Raw genomic sequence first — 27,058 nt, 5'->3', positions numbered from 1 at the left:
TTGACTTTGCAGAATATTGCTTTTAGGTTATGAGTAAAATATGTCTGTGGTTAAAATTACATTACACAGTGTGTGGGCTTTTATTTCCTGTAGTAAATAAGCTATTGTGTCAAGTGTAGGGGGACTAGGAGTGACACTTAAAATTATGACACAAGTTATCAATTTATTAATGCAAACAAACATGAAAATAGACCACTTAGTAAATAAACAACTACATTTTTAATTTATGTTTTAAAATGTTAAAATATTTTTTAAATGAAAAATAAAGGGACAAATTTAAACAAAACTGTTTAATTCATCTTTTAAGATAAAGCAGCGTTAGAATTTCAACAAAGTGTGAAAATTTTTCACACACACACACACACACACACACACACACACACACACACACACACACACACACACACACACACACACACACACAAATCACCATTATAAAACCTAAAGGAAAGGAGAAGTTCTATTTTTCTGGGTTTTAGTGCTACAAACTGAACAATTCACGGAGTCCTCATCCACTGAGAATTCCCGCGCCAGGTTTTGTATATCCTTCTGATCTTCCGAGAACTCCAGCAGTGCCATCGCATGTTACCCACCATCTACAGATCCACTGAAAAATCCAGCGCCGGGTTTTATTCATCCTCAATCCACAAGGATATCCAGTACCAGGTTTTGTAGCATCCCTATATTGCCCATTGCCTATCGCAACGCAGGATGAACTAGTGGGAACAGAAACACTATGGCTGCCAGTCTCTCCCTGACTCAGGTAACCTCCCTTTCTACACAAATATCGCGCTCTCCAAACCACTTTCCAGCTCGTTTCATACGTTTAACAGATCCGTTAAACTTTATTTTTGCCGTTTAGCGTGGAAAATGATCACACCCTGCCATCTGATCGCAGCTGTTTAAAGTTGTTTTCAGCCATTTGCTTGGGCAGAGAAAAAGTTTCAGTATGATCTTTTAGGGACTTGCGTAAGGGCGTAGCTTAGTGTTGAACTAAGCTGTTCAAAGTTTATTTGAGTTTTTCAGCTTTTGCATGTCATGAGATCATCCAGAGTTAATGTACTTTTTTTAGATCAGCTTGTATTTTTAACGTTACATGTCTCGGCTATGAACGTGCGAAAATGCTTGTGAAATGTCTTTGCCTATATAAGAACTTAACAGAGGAGCAATGACGAATATTTCTTTAATTAATGTCACAATAATATTAAAAACGTATTTCACTTCTATCCGACATTGGTGTTCGGATTACTGGAGGGTTTTAGTGCTTTAAACCATGCTCGGTATTTTTAGAGGCATTGAAAAGCAGCAGGAAGTTTTGATTCACTGCTAGCTTACTTTTTCTCTTCTCATACATTAATAAATAGGAACTAGTCGTTGTTTTATGCAAATATGGCATGTCCTGTCCTGTTGGAGTCATTTTGTGTATTGTTCACTTTTGTGGGCTTCGTTATTCTATCCATAGCAACTTTTTGCCACTTATCTGGAGTCTGTAAACTAATTAGCCAGCTAGCTAAAGCATTTGACACTCGCTAGCTGGCTAAACAGATCATTAACCTTAAAAAAAGGAAAAAATCTCACAAATCTCAAACCAGATATGTATGAATTATTTCCGGTTTGCTCTTTGTGTATAATGAAATATTAATGAAATAGCTTCAGTGACACTCATACAGCTGTTCTTCTGTAAGAGAGGTCTCTAGCAGCATATGCATTACATGCATATAGTCACTTATAGTTGTTTTAATAGTCTAGTTGGATCCATCCATTGATTAGGTTGATGGTCTAAAATGTTCCTCGTTTTAGTTTGCATGTTTTGCTTTAAGAGTAAGACTTCTCTAATTACAAAAAAAAAATCAATTAATAACACATTGCATCATATTTTCAGCTCAAATTAAAAAACATTCTGCATTAAATTATAAGAAAGATTTGCAGCTTTAATTACACCACATTATTTCTGCAATTGTTTAAAGGCATCTTTTTGGAATATTTTTATTCAGCTTCTGTGTTGACTTTTCAGAGTAAAGACAGCATGCCGGAAAGACAGATTAGGATGCCAAAATAATTTTGTAGATTTAGTTGATGGTATTTTTTGTTGTATGTTTAATCATGGTTTACTAAGCCTTTGCTTTGTAGGAGCGTGGTAATTGTAAGTAGAACATGCCAGAATAAGTTTCAGGAAATGACTTGGAATCAGAAAAGCCTGAAAGGCCAAAGTGGTTGGAGTTTTTTTTTTTTTCAAGAAGCACAACAAAAACTCCTACTCCTTTCTCAGCGGGACAAGGAAATGTTTGGTGGCACTTCATTGAATATTGTGTGCCAGCATCACATTAGCATGCACCAGTAACTACCTGATGGGAGACAGACAGAGCTGTTGAACTACAATCAAAAAACAGTTGGGATCTGGCAGAGCTTAATCTAACATGGCCAGAAAAGCAATTTGATGCTATGCATCATGGTGATGCAGATGTCTGATATGTAAGATCATATGAGCTCCTAATAGCTTTTGATTGGCAAAGGGGTTGACGTTTACTAAAAACACCATTTAACAATCATGATTTGGTCTCTGTAATGCGTCTGATTTCACTTGATCCATCCATATGTTATAAATTCGTCTTTTGGCCGTGACTAAACCCGATGCTGATGGTTTGGCTTGAAGTCAGCTGCGCAAATGTTCATTACTCTGTCCGACTTTTGTGAATCACAACTCAACAAAAGCTCAGTGTCTTTATTGTGCAGAGAATGGCAGGCGACTTAAGAAAGCCTCCGTTTATGTATGAATGGGTGTATAATCAACATCTTTGAATACAGAAAGGTGTGTGAGTGCGTGAAGTCATTCTGAGATCATTTATAAATGTTCACCTGATTGCCAGATGGCTTTAACATTTCCTTTTCAGAGGTCTGAATGAATCAATGCTGCCAAGGAAGTCAACTGTGGCTTATTTATGTCTTGGTTTTATCAGTTTGACAGGTTTTAGAGAGATTGAACAATGTCTTCAGAATCATTTTAATCAAGTTTTGTGTTATTTGGTTGCAGCTTTCGAGTGGGAACCCTGTCTATGAGAAATACTATCGACAGGTAAGCATTTAATCAGCTTATTCTGTGTTATGTTTCGCTTTGGCATTATAGAGCACTTGGCAGAAGAAGAGAAATATAAACCTCACCTCACTGTCAGTTTGAGCTAAAAGCACTCTGAGGCTTCTGCCTCCCGTAAGTGTCTTTCTCTCAGTAAGAGGATGCCGTTATGAATTAGTGATGATACTTGCAAACCGAACTGGACATGGTGAGTGAAGCAGCTTGTTTTGAACTAGCATGTGGTTTCTCATTCGAGTGAATCTCTCCAGATAAGCATTTGGTCCTTATTCATTTTTCGGATTGTTTTTGGATGTTAATTTCTTCTGTATACTGTGTAATAGGCCTTAAGGGCTCTTAAAGTGTCTTTAACACACTTTGCCTTTAATTATTCTTGTATGATGAGATTTGGATACATGATTGATAAGTCAGTTATAGTATTATGTAATATGAATGTGTATTATGACTTTATTTGGCACACACCCTGTTACATCCTATGACAAAACCTGTTGTCAATTTTCACACGTTTGATAGTAATATTTCTTAGCTATTTAAAGAATTTTTTTTTATTAAGCAAGGGTGGGTTCAATTGATCAAAAGTGACAGTAAAAATTTGTATAATCTTACATAAAATTTCGATTTAAAACAATAAATGCTGTTCTTTTGAACTTTCTAGTCATAGAAGAATTAAAAAAAAACAAGGTTCAGCAAAAATATTAGTAGCACAACTGTTTTTAGCATTGATGATAATAAGAAATGATTCCTGATCACCAAATCAACATAAATAAAATTATATCCGTAAGATCATGTGACACTAAAACTGGAGTAATGGCTGCTGAAAATTCGACTTTGCATCACAGGAATAAATGACATTTTAAAATATATTCAAATGGAAAACAGTTATTTGAAATTCTAATATTATTTCATTAAATTACAGTTTTACTGTATTTTTGATTAAATAAATGCAGCCGCCTTGTGCATGAGAGAAATAAAAAAAAAAAAACTCCTTTCAGAAATATATAGAAGAAAAAAACTCCTTAAAAAAAAAAAAAAAAAAAAACTCCCCAACCCCAAACATGAATTAATTTTTCTGCTGTATGCTTTATTCCTCTACAGGTAGATCCGTCCGGCAGTGGGCGTGTAGGAGCTGCTGATGCGGCCTTGTTTTTAAAGAGATCTGGCCTTACAGACCTGATCCTTGGCAAGGTAACATCAGTTAGCGTGCCTTCAATATAGCAGTGTGGGAAATGCAAATCAGTGAATTGAGTGACGAGTGCTGGAGACATCAAGATGACTTAAATAGAAAAGGATAGATGGTGTAATAATTTACTTGCCTTCTTTATATTGCCGTATTGATTGTCTGCAGTTTTTTGTGTTACTGTGTTCCGTGTTGCATATTAATTGGTGTAAACATTTTTGTGTTTATGCTTCTATCTAATTTTCTTATTTGTTCCACAGATTTGGGATTTAGCAGACTCAGATCGCAAAGGCTCGCTTAACAAGCAGGTATTTTGAAAAGCATTAATATTAAGGTAAATAAATTGTTGGAGTAATACGTTCTCAACTATATTTGTCTGTTTGTCGCTTCTCAGCAATTTTTTGTCGCCCTCCGTTTGGTGGCGTGTGCTCAGAATGGACTTGAAGTGTCTCTTAAGAGCTTAAATACTGCTGTCCCTCCCCCAAAGTTTGTAAGTCAGACCTTAACTTCCTCTTCCTCTTCACCAGATCAGGAAAATGACATCACGCTTCCCTCACAATATGTGACCCTTCCTGTGAAAACCCAGCTTTTTAAACAAATTGCTGTTTTCTACATAAAATCATCCTTCATAAAGATGTAGAACATTCTGTGAAAATAAAACCTTTATATCTTGAATATTGACTGAGTAAGGCCGTGTCAAAGATTGAAATCATAGTGAAATTAATGGTTGAAATCAACTGGATTTCACAGACAGGGTCATCTATAATTACCAATGACTTAAAAGCTGCTGAGTTGGTGATTTTATTTGCTTACGTGTTGGAAATGGCTTTATGTCTCTTGTGAGTTAATGACTGTTCCTCTCTTTCCTGTTTAGCATGACACTAGCAGTCCTCTTCAGTTTGGCCCCGTGCCCACGGACTGCCCATGGGTTGTCAAGGTCAGATATCACAAACAGATTTTTGGAATCAAGTTGCTAAATAAATGTTGTCATTAGAATTAGTCTGAATTAGGTTGACCTTCAGTTCAATGCACCAGCTGCTTAACTGCTCATTTCTGAATGTTTGTGTGTCATATAGGCGGAGGAGAAGCTGAAATTCGATGCCATCTTCGACAGCCTCTCTCCTGTGGGCGGCATGCTCACGGGCGATAAGGTCAAACCAGTGCTCCTCAATTCTAAACTCCCTGTGGACGTCCTTGGCAGGGTAAGACGAGGCAGGTTTATAATGATAGTGCAATGCAGGGTGTGGAGACACAACTTTTACCTTGTCTTTTATATAAAGATGCATTTTTAGGCCTCACCACCAGAGTGCGCTCAAAGTATTGAGGACAATTAAAAGCCAAAAACCTAAAGTTTGGCTAAATTGTCCATCCCACTTAAAACTGTATTAAAATCTAACTACAAGTAATGAATTCTGTTATAGGTTTGGGAGCTCAGTGACATTGACAGAGATGGCATGCTGGACAGAGATGAGTTTGCTGTGGTGAGTTCTGTGATGTCATAATTTGTTGTTTAGATTTAAAGCAGTCTTGTTTTAATATTATTTAAATACTGTTATAATAATATTCATATTTTAAATTGGCTTTTATTTTTATATTTTCATTTTTAAATGTAATTTTATTTTAAAGTTTTGAGAATTTTATGTTCTTTTTCCATTTTTTTTTCCATTTCTATTTAGCCTTAAATAGTTTTTATTTCAGTGTTGTTTTTGTAATTGTAGTACTTTAACTGAGATATTTTATAGTTCGGTTAGCTGCCACATTTTTAATTTTTTTATAAATTATAATATTTATATTTTATTTTATTTCTGCTTTTTTTTAAGTTAGAATTCCGAATTCAGTTAAAACTATCTTTAATAGTTTTAGTTAACAACAATGACTCTGGTATAAAGCCAATTTAAATGAGACTAAGCTGCAACTATCCCTGTTGTGACTGTTCCCATGTAGAGGTCGACCGATATGGGTTTTTCACTTGTTGATGCTGATATTTAGAAATCAGGGCAGCCGATATATGATGCCGATATGTTTGGCCGATTTTATTTATTTATTTATTTATTTATTTCATTTATCTCATAAAAGTGAGTTTGAGCGAATTATTATTGCAGGGTACAAGATAGTAATAGTAGTAGTAGCCCAATTTAGAGTAATAATACATAGCTCAAAACTTAAGTACTTTCTCAAAACAGTTCTGGAGCAGCTTTTTGTTTATGTTTACTGACAGACACCAGTGTTTCCCACAGACTGCAAATTAATTCTCTGCCAGCAGCTGTTGGAGCGGAGATATAGCGGCGTCTCCGGTAACAGCTGTAATCAAATAAGCACTGCTCACAAACGCTACTTTATCAGGCATTACAGGAAAGACGAAATGAAAATGACACTGAAGCTTTTCTGAACACAGTCGGTTCTTTTCAAAGATACATTCATATGAAAACACCCGTGCTGCATTTTAATTCTGAAATGTGAAGCACTCATTATAAGCCTTTTGGAAAATCTATTTGTGGCGGTTTTGATATAGTGACGAGCCTACGAATATAACTCAATGTATAGGAAACACTGGACACTGCTGTAAGTCAAATGGCCGTAGTGATAACAAAAATAAAAGATTTCACACATATTACACAGCCTGCTGCTCCTAACTGCTTAAGAGTGCGCTGGCCACGAGCGATGACATCGTGAAGGAAATGGGCTGTTTTGCCTGCCATAAGATGAAGCTGTGTGTGAACAAGCCGCTGCTGCAGAGTTTGAGCTGCTCCGTCTCTCACGCAGAGGGAGTTCTGCAACAATGCTTAGCTGCCCTGCCTATAAATCGGCCTAATTTGCAGCACAATCGGCCAATGCGGATTTATTAAAAAATGCCAAAAATTGTCCGATTAATTGTCCGGCCAATCAATCGGTCAACCTCTATTCCCATGTTTCTGTTTGGTTCTGCCATCATAAATCAGTTATGTCTAAATGTTTTTTTTTTTGTTTTTTTTTGTATTTGTATACTTCTATTTCATCTTGCCTTCACCCTGTTTTTTTTTTTTTTTTTTTACATAGTGCAGGCTTTCATGAAAATGCCATGAATTCAGATATTTGATGCAATAAATCTTGTTTCCTGTTTGTCAAAAACTCCCTTTTACATGACTCTGATTCTACACTTGCAGAGTTGTATTATAACCTAAGAAGCTAGTTTATCCAGTGTTCGTAATTAATATGTTCTGTGTGTGTTTGTGTGTTTTAGGCCATGCATTTGGTATACAGAGCCCTGGAGTCCGAGCCAGTTCCCATGTCTCTGCCTGCCACTCTGATTCCACCATCAAAACGGAAAAAATTAGCCACGCCTCCTGTGATGCCCCTCCTACCATCACCAGCACAGCATAAAGAGAGAGGCTCCGCCCACTCTGGATCTAAAACACTTCCAGCAAAACCTACACCACCACAGGTGACATTCTGACTGGGTTTGCTTGGCTTTAAACCACCAACTTACTGTTGATTTAGAAGTTATGAATGATACTTGCTGCAAGTATATTTTGAAAATGTCCCAGAGCTTCATTAACAAACCATCTGTGTGTTTGTATGCGTGCAGTGGGTGGTATCTCCAGCAGAGAAAGCCAAATATGATGACTTATTCACCAAGACAGACAGTGACATGGATGGCTTGGTATCTGGTGCTGAGGTCCGAGATATATTTCTAAAGACTGGTTTGCCATCTGCCACTTTGGCCCGCATTTGGTGAGATGCCATTACTTGGATTTAAATTTCTGTTATTGGTTTAATTTTCAGAGCTGTTTAGACCTTATCTTGTAAACACTTAAACCGTATGGATTTGTATTGTAATGTTACTTCAGCTTATTTATTTTGTGCCTGTTTCTGTAGGGAGCTTTGTGATATAGGAGACATCGGGAAGCTGAGCCGAGATCAGTTTGCATTAGCTCTATATCTAATCAATCAGAAGCTGTCAAAGGGAATAGACCCACCCCAGACACTCTCTCCAGAAATGATCCCTCCTTCTGATAGACTGACACAACAGGTACACTGCTTGTTGAACCATAGGTGTAGATCTTTGTTGTTGTTTTGAGTGTGAAAAAATGGAAGATTCTAGGATTTTATTGTTGTTCTTTCTTACCAATCCTTGAATCCTTTGAGATTTTATCTTTTTTTTTTTTTTTTACTTGCCACTGTCTTTCTTTTGTCTGTTTTTTTTTTTTATATGCTACAGTGCAAAGGTTTGGGGTCAGTAAGACTTTTTTTTTCTCACAAGTTTCTTATGATCACCAAGGCTTCATTTATTTATAAAAAAAAAAAAAAAAAAAAATTCTGAAATATATTTCACATTTAAAATAATTGTTTTCTATTTTAAAATATATTCTACTATGTATTTTTTTTCCGTGATGCCAAAGCTGAATTATCAGCCATTATCCAGCCTTCACTGTCACATAATAATCATTTATAATAATCATACTAATATGATGATTTGGTGATGTAAAAACAATGTTGAAAACAGTTGCTTAATTGCTTAATATTTTTGTGGAACCTTGATTTTTTGATAAATATAGAGCTTAAAAGGTTTAAAATATATATTTTTAGTAACATTATAAATGTCTTTACTTTCACTTTTAATCAGTTTAATGCATCCTCCTTACTGAGTCAAAGTATACAAGCTCTTTAAAAAAAATCTGACCACAAACTTTTGAATGGTAGGGTGTGTTAGATTAATGTTTTTAAATATAAATGATGTGGGACTGATTTTCACCTTCTTTTAATGATATTTCATTTCTTTTTTGTTCTAACAGAACAATGCTGCAACAGTACAGGCTGCTGATTTCTCTGCAATTAAAGAGCTGGACTCGCTCACTAATGAAATCATGGACCTACAGAAGTGAGTTACAGATCTTACTTCCCTCTCCTCACATATCCACAAGATAGCTAGTGTAAAATCTCAGTCCTGAACTTAATACATGTCTTGTAGACCCATGGATATTTATACATGAAGTAAGTAATTATGGGCAATCGCTGCATTGATGTTCTGTCTGTCTACAAGTCTTTATTATTCATAATATATTTAACATGCAGTACTCTCCATTTCTCTTTTCTTTATTAAACCATCTGGCCATCTGTTTTACTTTAGTGTGTTTGTATTTTTCACACAATGCCCTCACACAGGTGCACAGAAGATTATGAAACCACAAAAACAGAAGTATGTGTCTGACTGTAATCTCAGTGTGTCAGTGCACCCAAATCTGTCCTCAGGTCATGATAGATGCACATGAACTGATAAATGCTTTCTTTAATGAGTATCTCATTACTTAATGTTCGTCATCATGGCGTGCAAGGTCATCTCAAGCTGAATTAGATTGTCAGACAGTATTTAGAAAAATGACTTATTTTAAAGCCATAGTTCATCCAAAAAAGAAAATTGTGTCACAATTGTGTCATCTTCATGTTGTTCCAAACCTGTATGGATTTCTTGGAAAACAATAAGTGAGTTGTTGAAGAATATCCTAGCTGCTTTTTTCAATATAATTCCAGTGAATGCAGACTGGTGCTGTCAAGCTCTAAAAATGACAAGAAAACACCATAAAAATGGTTCAAACCAGTGTTATTTTATATAGTATTTATAATTAATTTTTTTAATTGGCTTTTGTCTTTATATTTTGACTTTTAATTTTAGAATTTAATTTTAAAGAAATTTTCAGCTTCAATTTATTTTTATTTCAGTTTTAGTCATTTTAATTTCATTTAGTTGCCAAGGAAGCATTTCTAATTTTATTTATTTATTTTAAGTTTTCCATCAAATATTTATTTTATTTTTGCTTTATTTTAATTCAATAAAAAAGTTTTTACTAAAATTTTTAGTTAACAACTATTATGCAATGTTCCAAGTTATATGGCACTGATTGTGTCAGGAACTGGCAGTAATTTAAATCATTATTCACTGATCAATCCATCTCTGAACTGATTCATTTGATTCATGTGTAAGAGTGAATCGTTCACAAAAAATTTTTTTTTTTTTTTTTAATCATGTTTTGTAGTTCTCAGAATTACGTCACATGGGTTTGGAAGGACATGAGGGTGAGAAAATCATTCTTGCTAGAACTAATTATTAATTATTTTGAATTGCAAGACTGATGAGAATAGTAATAATACTGAATGCTACACTTGTATGGGTGGCATATACAAGCCCTTAAATCACTTCCTGTAAGCAATAATTCTCCAGAGATGTTAACACTCCTTGAAGGGAGTCACTACCCCACACAGGAGAGGTGGAGCTCTCATTTACACAAACACTGAAAGAGGAAGATGCCCCCACCTCTGGTTTTCCTCCATCTCTGGTTTACAGAGTTTGAGCAAAAGCAGATACAGTCACCTGGCAGCTCCCAGCACACTCACTCTCACAGCAGTTCTAGAACTTCTCACTTCCTCCTTCATGGAAAGAGTGCAAGATAAAGAGTAAGTGAGAAGTAATGAGTCTGCCTCAAATGGAGAGAGCAGAAGAAGATGAGCAGAAAGGTTAGAAAAAAGAAAGACTGTGTACGATGGGCTGTTGTTTGTTGCTAAAATGATGCGTGCGGTTAGGGATTGCCTTAAATCTCCACGGCAACGGGCGACCTCAGGTGACAGGTAAGAACAAGCCATGCCCTCTTTATAAAAAAAGAAAGAAAGTAAAGTAAAGTAATTATAGGCTGTATGGTTTTCGGCTGATCCAGGCTGCCCAAGAGCGAGTTTCTAGGTGGATTTAGGACTGTTGGCAAACTCTCATTTTGCCCTGTATTATTTATATATCCCATTTTAGTCTTTCTGTTTTGTTGTTCTCTCTCTCTTTCTTTCTCTCTCTCTCTCTCTCCTGGGAGTCTCTGACTCACAGTGTGTGCGTTTGACTCTTGGTCAGATACTTGTGAGTTTCTCTGTTGCTGGGAAGACTGTAGCGTGAACTCACTGTGTCAGAATCTGAGAGGAAATGTTGACTCAGAGCTTAATACAGTTCAGCCTAATCTATTAAAGGTGCTCTGAATCTTTTTGAGGAAGATTTGTTATTCAACTGTTTTCTAGGGGATTTTTCATTCTATTACTTTTCTAATCGTTGTGTTTTACTCTTGCTAGCTCGCTAACCTCATATCCTAAGAGAGATTCCACATAAAGAAACATTCCAGCATCCTCATAAACCTATTTTATTCATTATTTTCTAAAAATGAATTTTCCCACTGTGACCTGTGACTAAGATGAATATGCTTTCACACTATAGCACTTTTAGAGGATGCTTGGTAATGAAATTTGGATTTAACATGCAAATGCGTCTAACAAAGTGTTTTGTTTCCCACATTATGCATGGATGGTGTGGCGTAGTAGTTAAAAACTGGGCTAGTTGCCAAAAGGTGAATGGTTTGAACGTCAAAAATCAACATTATACTGTGAATTCCAGGTTGATTCTTTATATAGCTTGTACTTTTGGTATAAAAGTCTAATAATTAGTGGTGCCAGCATGTATTACTAGTATTTTAGCTTGTAGCTTAGGTTTGTTCTATTACTTTTCAAAATTATAAGACTTTTTTTGCATGGTGAAAAATTTCCCATTTGCTCTTTTGAGTTGGGCCATTTTTGGGCATCAGATTAGTACTAAGCAACCATTCAGAACACCCTAGCAACCGCATAGCAACAGTAATTTTTTGGCTCTAGAATATCATAAAACACCCTATAAAGTGTGCAGCAGTACACTAAAATAGCAATTTCTAAGGTGTTTATGCATTACAGTATATATTAGGGGTGTAACGCTTCACAAAGTTCACGGTTCGATTCGATACGACACAGGGGTGTCATGGTTTGGTATGTTTTCAAAACAGCAAAAACAAAGAAATGCCAGACAAATTTTCTTGATTTTTAGACTTTGTCTATTTTAGACTTTGTAAGGCCTTTTGACTTTTTGCTATTATCTAAGATAATTTTGGAAGCTTTTTTAACATTTGTTTATTTATTTGGTTCAACCGTGTTTGATTTTGTGTTTTTTTTTTTTTTATTTAAACTTTGTGTAAGTTATTTGTTTTTTTATATTAGGCTTATAGCATGGTGTATTTGTATTCATTTTGTTAATAAATAAAATATTCTGTTTAATGTAAGTGAGTTTGTCGTACTGTTTTGTTGTTGTCAATTCAATCTAGTGACGCCAAAATGCAGCTAGTTCGAAAGTGAAAATAAAATGCGCAAGAAAATTTACAAGCTATTTAAAAGCGAGGAAACTCCCTCACCATCACAACCTGGAGTACATTATATTTCAAACACTTTAAGTTCTTTATTTCCTCCTAATGTAATAGGATTACTCCAACGAATCGTTCGGTTTGTAATGCGTGAACCGAAAGCATCGTACCAAATGGTTCGATACGAATACGTGTATCGTTACACCCCTAGTATGTATATACAGTACATATATAAGTAATAAGAATATGTTTCTTGAGCACCAAATCAGCTTATTAGAATGATTTTTGAATGATCATGTAACACTGAAGACTGGAGTAATGACTGCTGAAAATTTTGCTGTGCCATCACAGGAATAAATTACAATTTAATATTATTAAATCCTATTAACTCTAGCTAGACATCAGACAATTAATGTATATGTGTATCACTAGCATTCAGAAAATGTATGTAGTTGTTATAGATTTGTTTGCTAACCTGTATGACCTGAAGGTGAAGATGCAGACCATGTGATGAGTGAAAACACCTCTAATGTATTCCAACCCCACATCCCCCATCTCTCTCTCTCTCTTTCTCCATGCTTCCCTCCTCCCTTTCTTCCTGACGTTCAGAAAGCCATCTGCTCATGTGCAGCTCTGACACACTCAGTGCGCCTCTCTTCTCTCCCGCATACAAGCTCCAGCAGCAGATGCAGAGATGGTGCTGGAGGGAGATGGCGGCTGGCTGTCTGTACCCGCCGTCGCAACTGTGATTAAATACTCATGTCTGTGCTGGTCTTTCAGGGAGAAGAGCGTGGTGGAACAGGACATCAAAGAGAGGGAGGAAACTATACGACAGAGGAACAGTGAAGTCCAGGTATGAGTGATTTGAGTGAAAATTGAACAGAATTAAATTTGTTTTTATTTTACTGGTGATCCTGACGGAAACATTCAGATGTGCATGCATAGACACATGGCTTAACAATCCACAGTGTACTGAAATAATTTTTATTGCATTTTATTTATTATTTCATATATATATATATATATATGACTGTTTCATACACCATAATGTCTACAGTTTACTGACCACTTATTGGATCAATAATTTCCAAAGGCTCTCTTCCTGTCTGTCTATTTTATCCTTCCTGTCTGTCCACTCTGTTCATCGTGGATCAGTTTTCTCTTCACTGCCTGTCAGCAGAGTTGAAATAATTTTTTTATACTTTATCTGCACTTGACTTGATTTCCATCATGATCTGAGCTCCCTCCTTCCCTCTCACTTGCTCTCTCCCACTGTGTAATAATTGAATTTCCTGTGTGTGTTTGTAGCTGAAAATTAGCCGTTTTGTAGACTGGAAGATGCTCTAGTCTGCTGAATTAGATGCCAGGTACAGATTCAGAGGTGTTCATGTTAGTCTTTTAATATGTGGTCATTTATTTAAAAACATGAAGCATGCCAACACTAGTCTTAAAATGTATTATTGACAGATGGATGCCTAATGAGCCAGAAAAACAATAGTGTGTGTGTTCCTGTAATCACACAGGAAGAGAAGCCTTGTGTGTGTGTGTGTGTGTGTGTGTGTGTGTGTGTGTGTATGCATGCATATGGATATTAGATGGCATACTGATAGCGCAGCTGGTCCCGTTCTCTAGGGTTCTACTTTCCTGTCATCAAACAAGGCCACTTATCATGCTGATTTGTTGTTTTCTTTTCCTTTCTGAATCTGAAAATGTGCCCATGACACTTGTGCTCTGTTACCTGTATGAATAACATAATTAAAATGAGTCTCTCTCTTATTGCAGTCTTAATAGGGCAGTTCAGTTGATGTCCATTAAACCAAAAAGGCCCTTATTGCTTTAAAGTTGCCCTCTCAGAGAAAATAAGTACTGCTTAACGATCATCTGTGCAAAAATGCAACATTAAGAGAATTAAAAATCAATATTGTAAGCTATCAGAGGCAAGGGCCTCACAAATTATGAATGTAATCAATATTTGTTTAGGCTCTTAATAGATTAGCCTTGAAAAACTCTGTGCTGGGGGGGCCAGGCGCTGAATAATTAAATAAGAATGTGTGCTGAGTATTAGTTTGAGCCTCTGCTGTGTTTAAACCCTGGGATGATGAATAGATTCTATTTCTGGGGCTGTCGGCTCCCAGTGCCGCTTCTGATTGGACGGGGAGACGTTTGTGCATTAGACGTGTGAAGGCTTCCATCTTTACCGTGAGCGGTTATTCAGTTCTGCTGCTGTAGACCTGTTATTTTTAGGAACCCACTCAGTCACAGTTGCCCAGCGTTCTCACAGCACCGCAAGTTGAAAAGGAAATGAGAGTGGAAATGAAATGGTTGTCTTTTGTCATCATTGAAGTTCCTTTTCTTTTATTTCCTTTCCGATCTGATTCCTTAGCCCTCAGTATCTTACCTTTGCTTTTGTATTGTGAGATATTCTGTATTTTCCCTGTAGATCCTGTAGATTACTGTATACATTACAGAACGTTCTGTCTCTATTTTGTTTTATCAAAGACTTCTCATTTTGTTAAATGTGTAAAATCTAATACTTCACTACCAATCAAAGGTTCAGGGCCAGTGTTATTATTATTTTATTTCTTTAAGAAATTATATATTTGTTCACAAGGATGATCAAATTTTGATAAAAAGTGACGGTAAAGATAAGTGTTACAAAATATTTGTTTTATTCATCAAAGAATCACATAATATGAATCACATCTTACATCAAAATGTTAAGCAGCACAACTGTTTTCAACATTGATAATAATAATAAGAAATGTTTCTTGAGCATCAAATCAGCATATTAGAATGATTTCTGAAGCATTATGTGATACTGCAGACTGGAGTAATGACTGCTGTAAATTCAGCTTTGGCATCAAAGGAATAAATTACATTTTAAAATATATATCTAAAAAAACATTTTTTAGAAATAATATTTTACAATAGTAATATTTTACTGTATTTTTGAACAGTGGTGTATTTTTCCATTTCAGTTCACTTGAGTTTAATGAACTAAACCCGTTGTGTATATGAAGTATGTTCTCTGAATATTTATTTATTAATTTTTGTTTTGTATTCTCAAGATATGTCAGCGTTATTATATTATTATTATTTTTGGTTACACTTTATTTTATAAGTTGTCCTTGTTGTAGTGTAATTATATAATTATAAGTATTCAGTAATATTTATTAATAATAACATACTATTAGGGTTTGGTTTAGGTTAGTTGAATGTAATTATGTATACTGTTTACTGTAATTATATTTACTGCTATAACTATAATAAGCATATGTAACTTGTAAAAAGGGCACTAAAATAAACCATTGTTTTTAGTTTTTTTTTTTTTTTTTGGTCTTTTATTGCGGTGTAAACTATTTTAAATAAACCCACCCCTAAATAGCACAAAACCTGAACTGATTTGTTGGTTGCTTAACATGTTCAGAAATTCTCTTCCTGTTTAAATGGGCAGCTCTTGGCCAGAATAATCTGCAGTGTGGACCAGACTTTATGGCCCTTTTCCAGATAGCACCCGCAGGCCTCATAGTCCTCGTACGTGTCTACACTTTCCCTTATGGGCTGTTGGGTAATATTCAGCTCTGAAGTCTGCATTATTGTAGGTTCGGCATAAGACTGCATGGTGGCAGTGAAGACAAAACACAACGTCCAACGGGACATCCTGTGGTCTTGTTAATTTCATGGACACACGAAAGTGAAGGCCATGAAACCACAAGTCCACTTTAAGTGTGCCATTCTGAACAGGGCTATAAGTGATGGTCAAAAGTCTGGCTATGTAAGGCTAACATTAGAGTTTTCATTGTTTATGCTTTCTGTTTCCAGCTTCTTTCTTTTCCTTTCAGTTTTTACAAGGATCAGAATTGAATTTGTTCTTTGTATAATGTTCTTTTCTGCTGTTGAGAAGTGAAAGCTGCTGTGCTGTGTAAAAGCTAAGGTGTCTTTCCTTTGTTTGAGGATGAGCTGATTCTATCAGTGGACCTACTGTGTTACTTTTGAGCACATAATTGCATTCTATCTGATTTCATTTCTGTTTACTTTGCCTTTGCTGACTGATGTGCCATTATAACTGGTTTACACACTGTCTCAGTATCTTCTTGCCCCTAGTGCTTTTTATCTTCACTTTAAGAGCTACATGAGCTCTCTGCACTGTTGTCAGTGTTGATGAAGTCCTGTTATTATTAGGCCAATAAAGATGTGTTGAAAGGCCCCTCGACACAAACTCTCTCTCTTTCTCTCTCTCAGGACCTGCAGGAGGAGGTTCAGAAGGGCTCGGAGGAACTGAGCCGTCTGCAGGCGGAGCGACAGGAGGTGCAGGAGAAGTTGGAGAGGCTGGACGAGCAGAAACGCTCTCTAGAGGAGCAGCTCAAACTCATACAGCAACAATGCAGCCAGGAAAACCAACTGGTATGAGACAGACACAGAGAGAGCGAGAAATGAAGCCTGGGTGTATTGTGGGTAATATCAACCCAAAAAGTATGCACTGATTTAAAAAAATCCACTCAAAATATGACATGACTGGGCATCTTTGCATGCTGTTTTGAATGAGTTTTGACCATACTAGTCTTAGTCTCACATGCTATTTTGCATGGCGTTTTCATATTCAGATTTGTATGTGACCAGAGAAAGAAAGAGATGGTGACCAGAGAAATGGAGACATAGTCCAGCAGTCTATTGGACTGATCCATTCTGTGTGTGTGTGTGTGTGTGTGTGTGTGTATGTGTGTGTAGATCCAGTCATTGCAGGTGGAGCACTCAGAGCAGGAGCAGAGAATTGGTGACTATGAGGAGGAGTTGACCAGAGCCCGAGAAGAACTGCTCCACCTGCAGGAGGAGACGCGTCAACTGGGAGAGAAAGTTCAGTCTGCCCGTGCTCAACTCTGCCCCCTTGAGGATGCTGTTAAAGAATCCCACACACAGATTGCTCGGGTTAGTGAGCTTTTTATCTGTTTCTGTAGTGTCTGGATCAACTGAAGTCTTCTTTTTATTGATGAATATACACATTATACCATGCTTTTCTCCCCTTAGTAAAATAAAGCTGTTTTTCAGTGATTTTACCTGAGTTAAAGAAATGTTTACTTTTTTTGCCAACAGTAATGAATAATAATTGTTCAGTAAATAATAAAAATGGATGATGATATTATTATTATTATTATTATTATTATTATTATTATTAGAGTAACCCAAAGAGTATAAAGTCCGAGATGAAGATGAGATATATTTATTATTATCCATTCAATCAATCTATTCTCCAAACCACTTGTCATATGTAGGGTTAATAATAATAATAATATTTGATGATAATAATCAATAATATTATATGGATTTTTGTACAACTTGGCATATTGACAGAATTTAAATTTGTGTTTAATTTGTGTGTATATTTTCAGTGGATTCAAATATTGCTTATCCAATCAGATTTTAGAATGGGAAATATCCATTTTAAAAATATGTTCATTTTAATTGCAAATGACTTATTTAAAAACAAACAACAAAAATCATCCTATTACCATCCACTTCCCTTTTCAGCATTCTATCTCTGAATATTTTCTGCTCTTTCTTTTTTGTTTGCAACTTTTGTAAAGTTCTGGCTTTATGATCTTTAGTTCCATTCATGATTACAAACTACTTGATTTTTCTTGCTTGAAATATCTTGCATACTATATGGGGTTTATCTTAGGAACAGAAGCGTTTGGCCGATCTTAAAACAGAGGAGAGAGAAGTGACTGCAAGGCTTACGTGGAAAATCCTGGAAGAGCCGGTGCTCGTCAACGGAACAGCGCCCTCCTCTGAGCAGCATGAGCAACTGCAGTGGCCTCAACCCACAGCACAGCTGCTGGAGAAACCCAAAGAGGACAAAGTCCAGGACGAAGAGGAGCAGTCGTCTGTGGATGAGCCTCAGGAGCTCAGAGTGACAGAGGAGCAGCCCGGGTCAGAGGCAGAGGAGCCTTCCACCACCCTAGAGGAGCAAGAGCCTAAAGCTGATTTTTATAGCTCTGACCTTTACAACAGTGGGTTATCCACTGCCAGCCCCACTACTATGGCCTGGCCTCTGGGGAACACGGTCAGAAACCACTTCCTGTTATTGTACATCATTTAAAATGTCACTCTTGCATTACATAACAAATAGGTTCTCATGTGTGTCTGCCTTTTTATGTCACTCTGTTTTCAGGAAAGCACAACACAAGCTAACCCAGAGCCAGAAGTAGAGGAAGAGAAGGAAAAGGCAGAGGAGCAGCCTTCCACCAGCACCCCTAAGGTTGATTGACAAATCATAATTGTTGACCATTTCCATTATTTTGTAATTGCAATTATTTTTAATATTATTTATTTTTCCTTCATGTTAACATTTACATTTATTTTTGGAGTGGTGTGGTGGTCATATTGTCAGTACTGGTCAGAGCATGTTGTATTAAACTGTGAATTCATCATAATCATAAATAAGTTCATGCTAATGGATTTTCTGAATGTCTAGGCGGAAACTGTGGAGCCAGAGAAGATGGAAGCTGCCCAGCAAGTTACTAACCCGCCCAGTGGTCCTGGCCTTGACTTCTTCCATTCGGACCCTTTCACTGACAGTAAGATCTGCACACAAAGTAAAATCATAACACACAAAAAAAAGGTTTTATGAAGATTAATCGTGCAGCTGTAGATTGTCTTTGTGATAAGTGTACTATAAGTTGCTTTAAATAAAAACATCAGTTAATTGACTGACTGGCAAAGTAATGTAAAACCTATTTTGCATCTTACCAATTTTTGCAGGTGATCCATTCACTGAAGACCCTTTCTCAAAAGTTGACATTTCAGGTAAGTATTAAAATTTGTTTGCAAAATATCCATTTATAACACAAATTCATTTTGGCTCTTAAAATGCTGTTTTGCTATTCAGATCCTTTCGGGGGGGACCCTTTTAAAGGCACAGACCCGTTTGCAGCAGACAACTTCTTCAAGCAGTCCTCAGTTGGTTTCCCCTCAGGAGATCCTTTTGGGTCCTCCGATCCATTTAGTGCCACCACAGGCCCAAAAGAGCTTGATCCATTCACATCCAGGACCAGTAATGCTGTCACTCCAGACCCGTTTGCTTCTGGTAGTGGTAACATCCAAGACACTGATCCATTCGGATCCAAAATTGATGCCCTGGGAGACTCTGATCCCTTCAGCTCAACTGGCACAGGACACGATCCATTTGGAGGATCAGATATACCTGCAGTAAGTGCTGTAGAGCTAAACTCTCTTTGAAATCGCATTCAGATGTGTTCTGTTACTTTATAGCTTCTGTCATGCTCAATTTATGCTAGTATTTGTAAGATTTTGTTTTATTTTTACAAAAGTGACAGCCTATAAATATCGCTTTTTATACCTAATTCTTGGTAGTACAAACTCTAAAGCAAGCTTTTGAATTGTCCCACATTATTAAGAGTGCAGATATACAGTGTTTTATTAGCATGACTTAAAATATTTGGCTGAATTCCTCCTCTTTTTTTTTTCTTTCAGAGAGATGGACCAGCAGCAGCCAATGATCCTTTTGCCCCAGGAGGAACTACAGTAGCCGCTAACTCAGACCCAGGTAGAACAAGCATTACCAGGCCGGGTTAACAGTATTTATTTCTCTATTATGATCAGTGATGAACCAATATCGATTCTTAAACAGATAGTTTACCCAAAAAGGAAAATTCTGTAATTATTTACTCACCCCCCTACAGTTCCAAACCAGTAAGATCTTTGTTCATCTTCAGAACACAAATGAAGAAATCCGAGAGCTTTCTGACACTCCATAGAGAGCAATGCAAATGAAATGTTTCCATACCCAGAAACAGTGCATTGGGGTACTTTCAATAACATGCGGAGGACTTGGAGGAGAAGAATTGTTGAATAAAGTTGCTATTTTTGTTATCTGTGTGAACAAAAAGTATTTTCGTAGTTTCATAAAATTAGAGTTGAACCACTGATGTCACATGGACTATTTTATTGATGTCCTAACTACATTTCTGAGTATGGGAACATTTCAGTTACATTGCTCTCTATGGAGGGTCAGAAAGCTCTCAGATTTCGTCAAAAATATCTTAATTTGTGTACCAAAGATGAACGAAGGTCTTATGGGTTTGAGGGTCAGTAATTAATGACAGAATTTAAATTTTTGGATGAACTAACCCTTTAAATCCTAAGATCGATCCTTTAGTCTATACTGTTTTCTGCTGATACATGAACAAAACTTCAGTAAACATTATTTGTAGCTTGCGTGACGTTCAGTAATCACAATAAACTTTGTGCTTTGTTACTTTTGACATGAAACAAAGCTTAGCTTACAAATTCAGTCAATTTTAACACAGAATATCAAACAATAAATGCTGTTTTGATACTCCTTAATGTGGCATAACAGAACGCTGTAACTTTTTCCCGTTTACTGGTAGAGCATGAAAAAAATGTGAACATCAGTAGGTGTTGAAAAAAATGTCTGAATCATGTAATCACTCAATCTGTTTCAGCAAACGTTTATGAAATTGCTTTGAAACAATGACACGTAACATTCCATTTACCTCAGGAAGGCTTCATAGCTCTTCATTAGTCAACTAGGAAAAAAAAGCCCTGCAGAGAAGCATTTTGCTAAATATATGGACTAAATTAGATACGGATTTTATTTCATTATTTAATGAATGTTAATACATCAATAAATCTATCATGAAAACATGTTATTATGACAGCCACTATTTAAATGTTTATGTTTCAACAATGAATTGGAGTAGAAACATAATTATATCATTAGAAAGTTGATATAAAAAATGCCTTATGTACAATTTAAATGTTTCTATACAACTTGTTTTATTTAATGTTGATTTTTTTTTTTTTTTTTTAAATGAGTAGCCCTACATTACAAATCATTTTGTATTGAATTCCTTAAAATAAATGAATCGGCTGATTACAATTCATTCTCAGTTTTAATGTATTCATTTATTTGACATTTTTCCCCCCCACACATTTCTCACGATGTAACAACCTACTACTTTGTCGACGATGATCATCAACAACCAACAAGAATCCCAAAAAAAAAAAAACCTTTTTTTTAAAATAACTTTGTTTCAGATCCCTTTGCTGCAGTATTTGGCAATGAGACTTTTGGAGGAGGTTTTGCAGACTTTAGCAGCTTAGCCAAGGTAAGGATCTTTAACGCAAACAGAAGCCCAGTATTCCAGCTCTGTTACCAGTCAGTTTACCCACATGATTTAAATCAAGCTGAAAAATGGGTTACAGCTGTTAAACTTCTCCTTTACATTGCAGTCTAATGGCAGCGATCCATTCGACTCAAGTATAAACAAGAATTTATTTAAGGAGGACACTCAGTCAGATGTTCCTCCAGCATTACCACCCAAAACCGGAACACCCACTAGACCTCCACCTCCACCTCCAGGTAAGCTGGTGTTTTATCAGAATGAACCCGATATGATTTGATTGCCATTTTCAACACAAGCTATTGTGTTGTACTTTGAGACATTTTGTGTCTGTGTATCTCCTTGAGGTAAACGTTCCAACATCCACCGATCAGAGTCGTCCGAGTCATTTCAGAGGCGCGGCCTGTTCAAGGCTCAGGGCTCTGGAGAGTTCTCCTCCCTTCCCGCTAAAGACTCGGTACCAGACCCCTTCGCCCCTTCCTCACCCCACCAAGCCCCGCGCGACCCCAACCAATTCGCCAGCTTTGACAAAGTGAGCTCCTCCCCCTCTCCCCCTCCTGACCCCCAGTAGTGACATTTCACCTCCTCCAAGCAGCAGCCTTGACCTCTTGACCCCACACAGCCTTTTTCTTTTTGCATTTCTTTCCAGGAAAACTTGTCATCCAATACTCCGATAACCCTACTTTATAATCTGTTTGTGAAAAGCCACAAAACATTGTCATTTTTTTTTTATGTAATGTTTATTTGTACATATAAATGAACTTCTAATGAAATTATTTATCTATTCTAAATCCAGGATTATGCTTCTACTAAAAAGTGTTAAAATGTTTCTGTTAAGCTAAGTTACAAAAAGAATGTATTTAAATGACATCACAACATGCCTAACATCTCGCCTAAGTTCTCACTGGCTGTGGAAGGAGAGATGGGGCTGCTTGCTATTGGCTGGTTTCAATTTACCCCTGTGTTCTTTTGTCATGCTCTCCACCTTTGGTTGAGGCTTGATTCCATCTTGCACGTTCATTGCCCGTCGTACCTTGGTTGACTGATTTGCTTTGCCTTACCTTTACACTGCACGAACTAATCACTGTGTCCACCTGTCTTATTGGGCTGCTCCTTCCCATTCACTGGTAGAACACTTCCTGGTTCCACCTATGTCCCATGAGGATTTTTTTTTTTTTATAAGAAGAGATACAGTCTGTTTTGTTTTTATACATAAAATTTGCTTAATATATTAATCAGCTAGGGTGCTGACAGCACTTGCTGGCTCTTTTCTGTATTACCATTTTTTTTTAATTTAAAATTAAATAGCTTGTCTTCTAAGATTTTCCCACTGTGAGCTTTCTTTATCAGATGATGCATCAAATAAATTAAGCTTTTATAATGACGATTCTCTGATATTTTCAAATGACTTTTTGCTAATGAAGAGTATCTTGAGATTGTTTTTGTTGTCATGTCTTGGTTGTCTTGGTCTGGTGTTCTGTGTAATGAGATGCTTACCAGCTAACTGTTGAGATGACATCTCTCCATCCATGGTTGTCCACACCTTTACATCTGTGTGAAATACCTGCATGTTCAGCATGATATGAGCAATCCAGGCCTTGACACATGAGTACATCATAAACAGTTATGTGGAAAATTAAACTGCATCATTTTATTATTCATTAGTCATTATTTCTCATTTCTTCGTAACATTTCAAACCCAAAGTAGAACATTTTTAAATAACTTCTAATTTTGTGATCCACAGAGTGCTTTTCAACAACATGTGGGTGACTATATTTGCATTTTTTGAGTGATTTGATATGAAGTCTCATGTGTCAGCAGTCTTGTGAGCCAATGTTAGCTGAAAGGTTTTATGGATTGCATCATGACACACATCTTGTATCTCTCATCCTCCTGTGTCAGTAGCTGTGCCACATTATCAGGTTTTTTTCTCTCTCTCTCTCTCCTCTTCTCCCTTATTGCTTCCACATTTTGTCCCCTATTTGATGATGAAGAACTGTTTGGTGATGTTGACATCAACCAAACAATACTTAAAGGAATAGTTCACCCAATAATATAAAATTAATGAAAAAGTAAAGATAGAAATAAATTAAATGTGTAATATTAAATATAATTTAAATTTTATTCAATTAATTTAAAGGTATAGTTCACCCAGATTTTTTTTTTTTGTCAAATAAATAAAATGTGTATTATTGAAATGTTTTATTATTTGAACCATAATAAATTAAACTGTTCTTGAGCTATTCCTTTAAATAGATTAAATGAAATGTATCTAATATATTTAGTTACATGAAACTATAATCTTTAACAGAGTGGTATGTGTGTTGTAGGATAAAAAAAAATAGTTCACCCAAAAATGAAAATCAGCTAAATATTTACTCACCGTCAGGCCATTCAAGATCTAGATGAGATTGTTCCTTCATCGTAACAGATTTGGAGAAATTTAGCATTATCACTTGCTCACCAGTAGATCATCTGCAGTGAATGGGTGCCGTCAGAATAAGAGTACAAACAGCTGATAAAAACATCACAATAATCCAAAAGTAATCTACATGACTTCAATCCATCAGTTATAACATCTTGTGAAACGAAAAGTTGCTTGTTTGTTTGTTTGATATCATGGTAAATTTCTCCAAATATGTTCCAGTTTAAGAAACAAACTTGGATGGCTTGAGGGTGAGTACATTTTAAGCAAATTTTCATTTTTGAGTGATCTCAGTTTTACTTGTCTTTGAATGTTTAAAATTAGTACTTTTAGAAACTTAATTTACACTAACTGTAATAGTTGCATGACCCCTCTTCAAGATAGTTAGATTAGACTAATGAGAAATGCAGGTGCAATAACAGGTATCTGATGGGGTTATGGTGTGTGTGTGTGTGTGTGTGTGTGTGTGTGTGTCTGTGGAGCAGTACCCCACAGAGGAGGACATGATAGAGTGGGCGAAGCGGGAGAGTGAGAGAGAAGAGAGGGAGCGCGTGGCTCGTCTGACCCAGCAAGAGCAGGAGGATCTGGAGCTGGCGATAGCCCTCAGCAAATCCGAGCTGTCCTGACCCAAGCTTGATACAGCGCCACCACCACCCGAGCCACTTTAATAAGGAGGAGGAGGAACAGAGGAAGAGCTGGAGACACCACAATTAGAAGAATCCTTACACCTCCATTTCCAGTCACTTGATAATCATCTAGGATTCCAGCTTCTTCTGAATGTCCACTGAGTTCTCCCGGTGTCCGGTTGGCTGGATAATGTATGAAAGCCAAGTTAAGATGGAGTTAAAGGTAACAGATTCATTGCAGCGTATGTGGCTTGAAACCTCTGGTGGGACTCACTCCCTTTGTTTTTAAATAACCTCAAATCAAGAGAGCTCCACTGATCTAAAATTTGAAGATCTGAAGTCCAGTTCAGTATAATTGAACAAGTGTTTCTGAACAAATCTATACCCTTCTATTTGAAGTTTATTTTAGAGTGATTATAATAAGGTTACCAGTGTAGTGAATGTATGTAGATCTGTGATGTGGTGGCTTAAAGAAATCCACAACAAGTGTTCCAAGGTTCGTTCTCTTGCTTTTATGGGCAATATTAACACATTTGTTCAAAGTTTACAAGCAGCTGAACTGTGCAGCTTCATTCGCTTTTCAAAGTTTCAGCAATAGTTCTCTGACACAAGATGTTTTTGTTGTGGGCATGTCTGTCCACTCTCAGGAACGTATCCCACAAGTCATAAAACCTCATAACCGCAACCTGATCAGTGAATTTCAGCTAGAATTCAAGCTGAGGTGCTGGTAACATTATCATCTTGCATAAACCACTACTGCGACTGAATTTCTACCCTACTAAAAGAGAACATTGTTGAAATTTAGAAAAGAACAACCATGCAACCGCCGTTTTACCTTTATAATCTTAACAGTACAGCATTTATACTTTACTCAGACTCATTCTGTCTTTTTGAAGAATCGAAATCGACAAGCTACTAAGAGTCGTTATTTGACATTGCAAATTTCTAAATAGCTGTTATAAATAATAAAAATGTACATATTTGTGAATTGTTTGCCAGTAATCTCGTACTACAGTGTATTCATATCCTAAAAACATATTCTATTTTATCAAAAAACATGCAGAATATAGGAAGTTTGCTTAATAAAAATGTCCCTTCTGTCTTATTCCTAATGACAAGTGCTGAAGCAGTAGGATAAAGATGATTTAATTGACAAAATGTGGAGCAGGTCTTGTTATCTGACTTTCAGAAAACTGATTTTATGAGTAAATTCGAGCCATGGTAAATCAAGCAGTGATGTTTTCTGAAGTGCCTACCTGTTCAGCTTTGCCTTGGAGAGAGAAAATCAACTTGTGTTGAATCAAAAATGATAATTTGTTAATCCTTTAATAGCATTACATTTCTTGAAAGCACTCTCAATGCTCATGTTTCCAGTGTCAGTTAGGATATAAGAACCAGCTGCTTTCCTTTTATTCATCTTGCACAACATTGTCACTGAAACATTTCAAAATATGATTAAAACACTCTCTGGGCACTCTCTGGTTGCATTTTCATGTGCACAAAACGGTATAAGCTTAACAGATGGTAAATTTAAACCTAATAACGATGCAGTTATCATTATTACATTTACAACATGTCATAAACATTTCAGTTGTCTGTATGTAGTTTCACCAGTAGGTGGACTCACTGAGATGCAACACAGTTTGTGTGAAAAACAAGAACGTGCTGTCAAGGTTCAGTCTCATGGTATAGTTGGATTCTGAAGTGACTACAATAGATATGCTTTGTGAACATTTTCTTTCACAGAATTTATACATGAAAGCATCTGACCGCAAAATGGAGTAATGTGCTCCCTTTTTGAATGCTTTGTCAGATTCACAACCCCCTTTGGCCTTTGACATTTTGGTTCAGGACCTTATCTTGGCTTTGGGCACAGAAATATGTGGCTGAGGTGAAAATAAAGAAAAAAGGGAATAGCAAAACTTTATTTGGCCAACCCAGCATTTACATGCAATTCATGAAGATTTGGAACATTACTGTTAATCAGGCAGAAACACAGCATTAAATAAAACTTGCACTCCTCATTTCAAACCAATGGTTGGCCTTCTGTTTATGGCTGCTGCTTGTTTGTTATAGGCCCTGCATATTGTTAAAGATTTCTGTTTATGGTTGATCATGTATGTATGTACGTATGTATAAGCTTTGTGTGCCTCTACAAGAAAACCACTTATATGTTGGCCACTGACTGCCTTTTAAGAACAGGCTAATTGTATTTTATTTTTTTAACGTCCCATTATTGGAGGCAATTGTTTAAATATGTTAAGTTACATGTAATTAAAACAAACAAAATAAATATTAAACTATTAAAAATATATATGGTGGTGCTTATTTCTCTTTTATTAATCTGCTATCAGTTACCTACCTTGTTGTTGTTGTTGTTGTTGTTGTTTTTAAAATGTGTTTTTTAGT

At 36.4% G+C, this 27,058-nt stretch overlaps 1 protein-coding gene across 4 annotated transcripts; it reads left to right on the top strand.

The window, feature by feature from the left end:
* The first annotated feature begins 621 nt into the window (after nucleotides 1–621).
* Nucleotides 622–26,961, top strand: eps15 (epidermal growth factor receptor pathway substrate 15). Of its 4 annotated transcripts, none has more exons than XM_042729565.1 (26): nucleotides 622–763; nucleotides 3,032–3,073; nucleotides 4,184–4,273; nucleotides 4,526–4,573; nucleotides 4,660–4,755; nucleotides 5,140–5,202; nucleotides 5,342–5,467; nucleotides 5,687–5,746; nucleotides 7,486–7,686; nucleotides 7,831–7,976; nucleotides 8,121–8,274; nucleotides 9,038–9,123; nucleotides 13,214–13,286; nucleotides 16,676–16,837; nucleotides 17,162–17,359; nucleotides 18,111–18,494; nucleotides 18,603–18,689; nucleotides 18,906–19,008; nucleotides 19,193–19,237; nucleotides 19,320–19,639; nucleotides 19,925–19,997; nucleotides 21,512–21,582; nucleotides 21,707–21,836; nucleotides 21,945–22,054; nucleotides 24,246–24,274; nucleotides 24,509–24,640. In XM_042729565.1, the coding sequence occupies exons 1-25, from the start codon at nucleotides 737–739 to the stop codon at nucleotides 24,270–24,272; spliced, it is 2,922 nt and encodes a 973-aa protein (XP_042585499.1). In that variant the 5' UTR covers nucleotides 622–736; the 3' UTR covers nucleotides 24,273–24,274; nucleotides 24,509–24,640. The 4 variants fall into 4 exon arrangements, with proteins under 4 accessions (XP_042585499.1, XP_042585498.1, XP_042585497.1 ...); XM_042729564.1 differs by having other exon boundaries at nucleotides 21,945–22,129; XM_042729563.1 differs by lacking the exon at nucleotides 24,246–24,274 and having other exon boundaries at nucleotides 24,509–26,961.
* Nucleotides 26,962–27,058: the final 97 nt, after the last annotated feature.

Source organism: Cyprinus carpio, chromosome B8, assembly GCF_018340385.1.
Source record: "Cyprinus carpio isolate SPL01 chromosome B8, ASM1834038v1, whole genome shotgun sequence".
NCBI classification, from domain to species: domain Eukaryota; kingdom Metazoa; phylum Chordata; class Actinopteri; order Cypriniformes; family Cyprinidae; genus Cyprinus; species Cyprinus carpio.
This window is presented reverse-complemented; position numbering and strand designations above follow the sequence as displayed.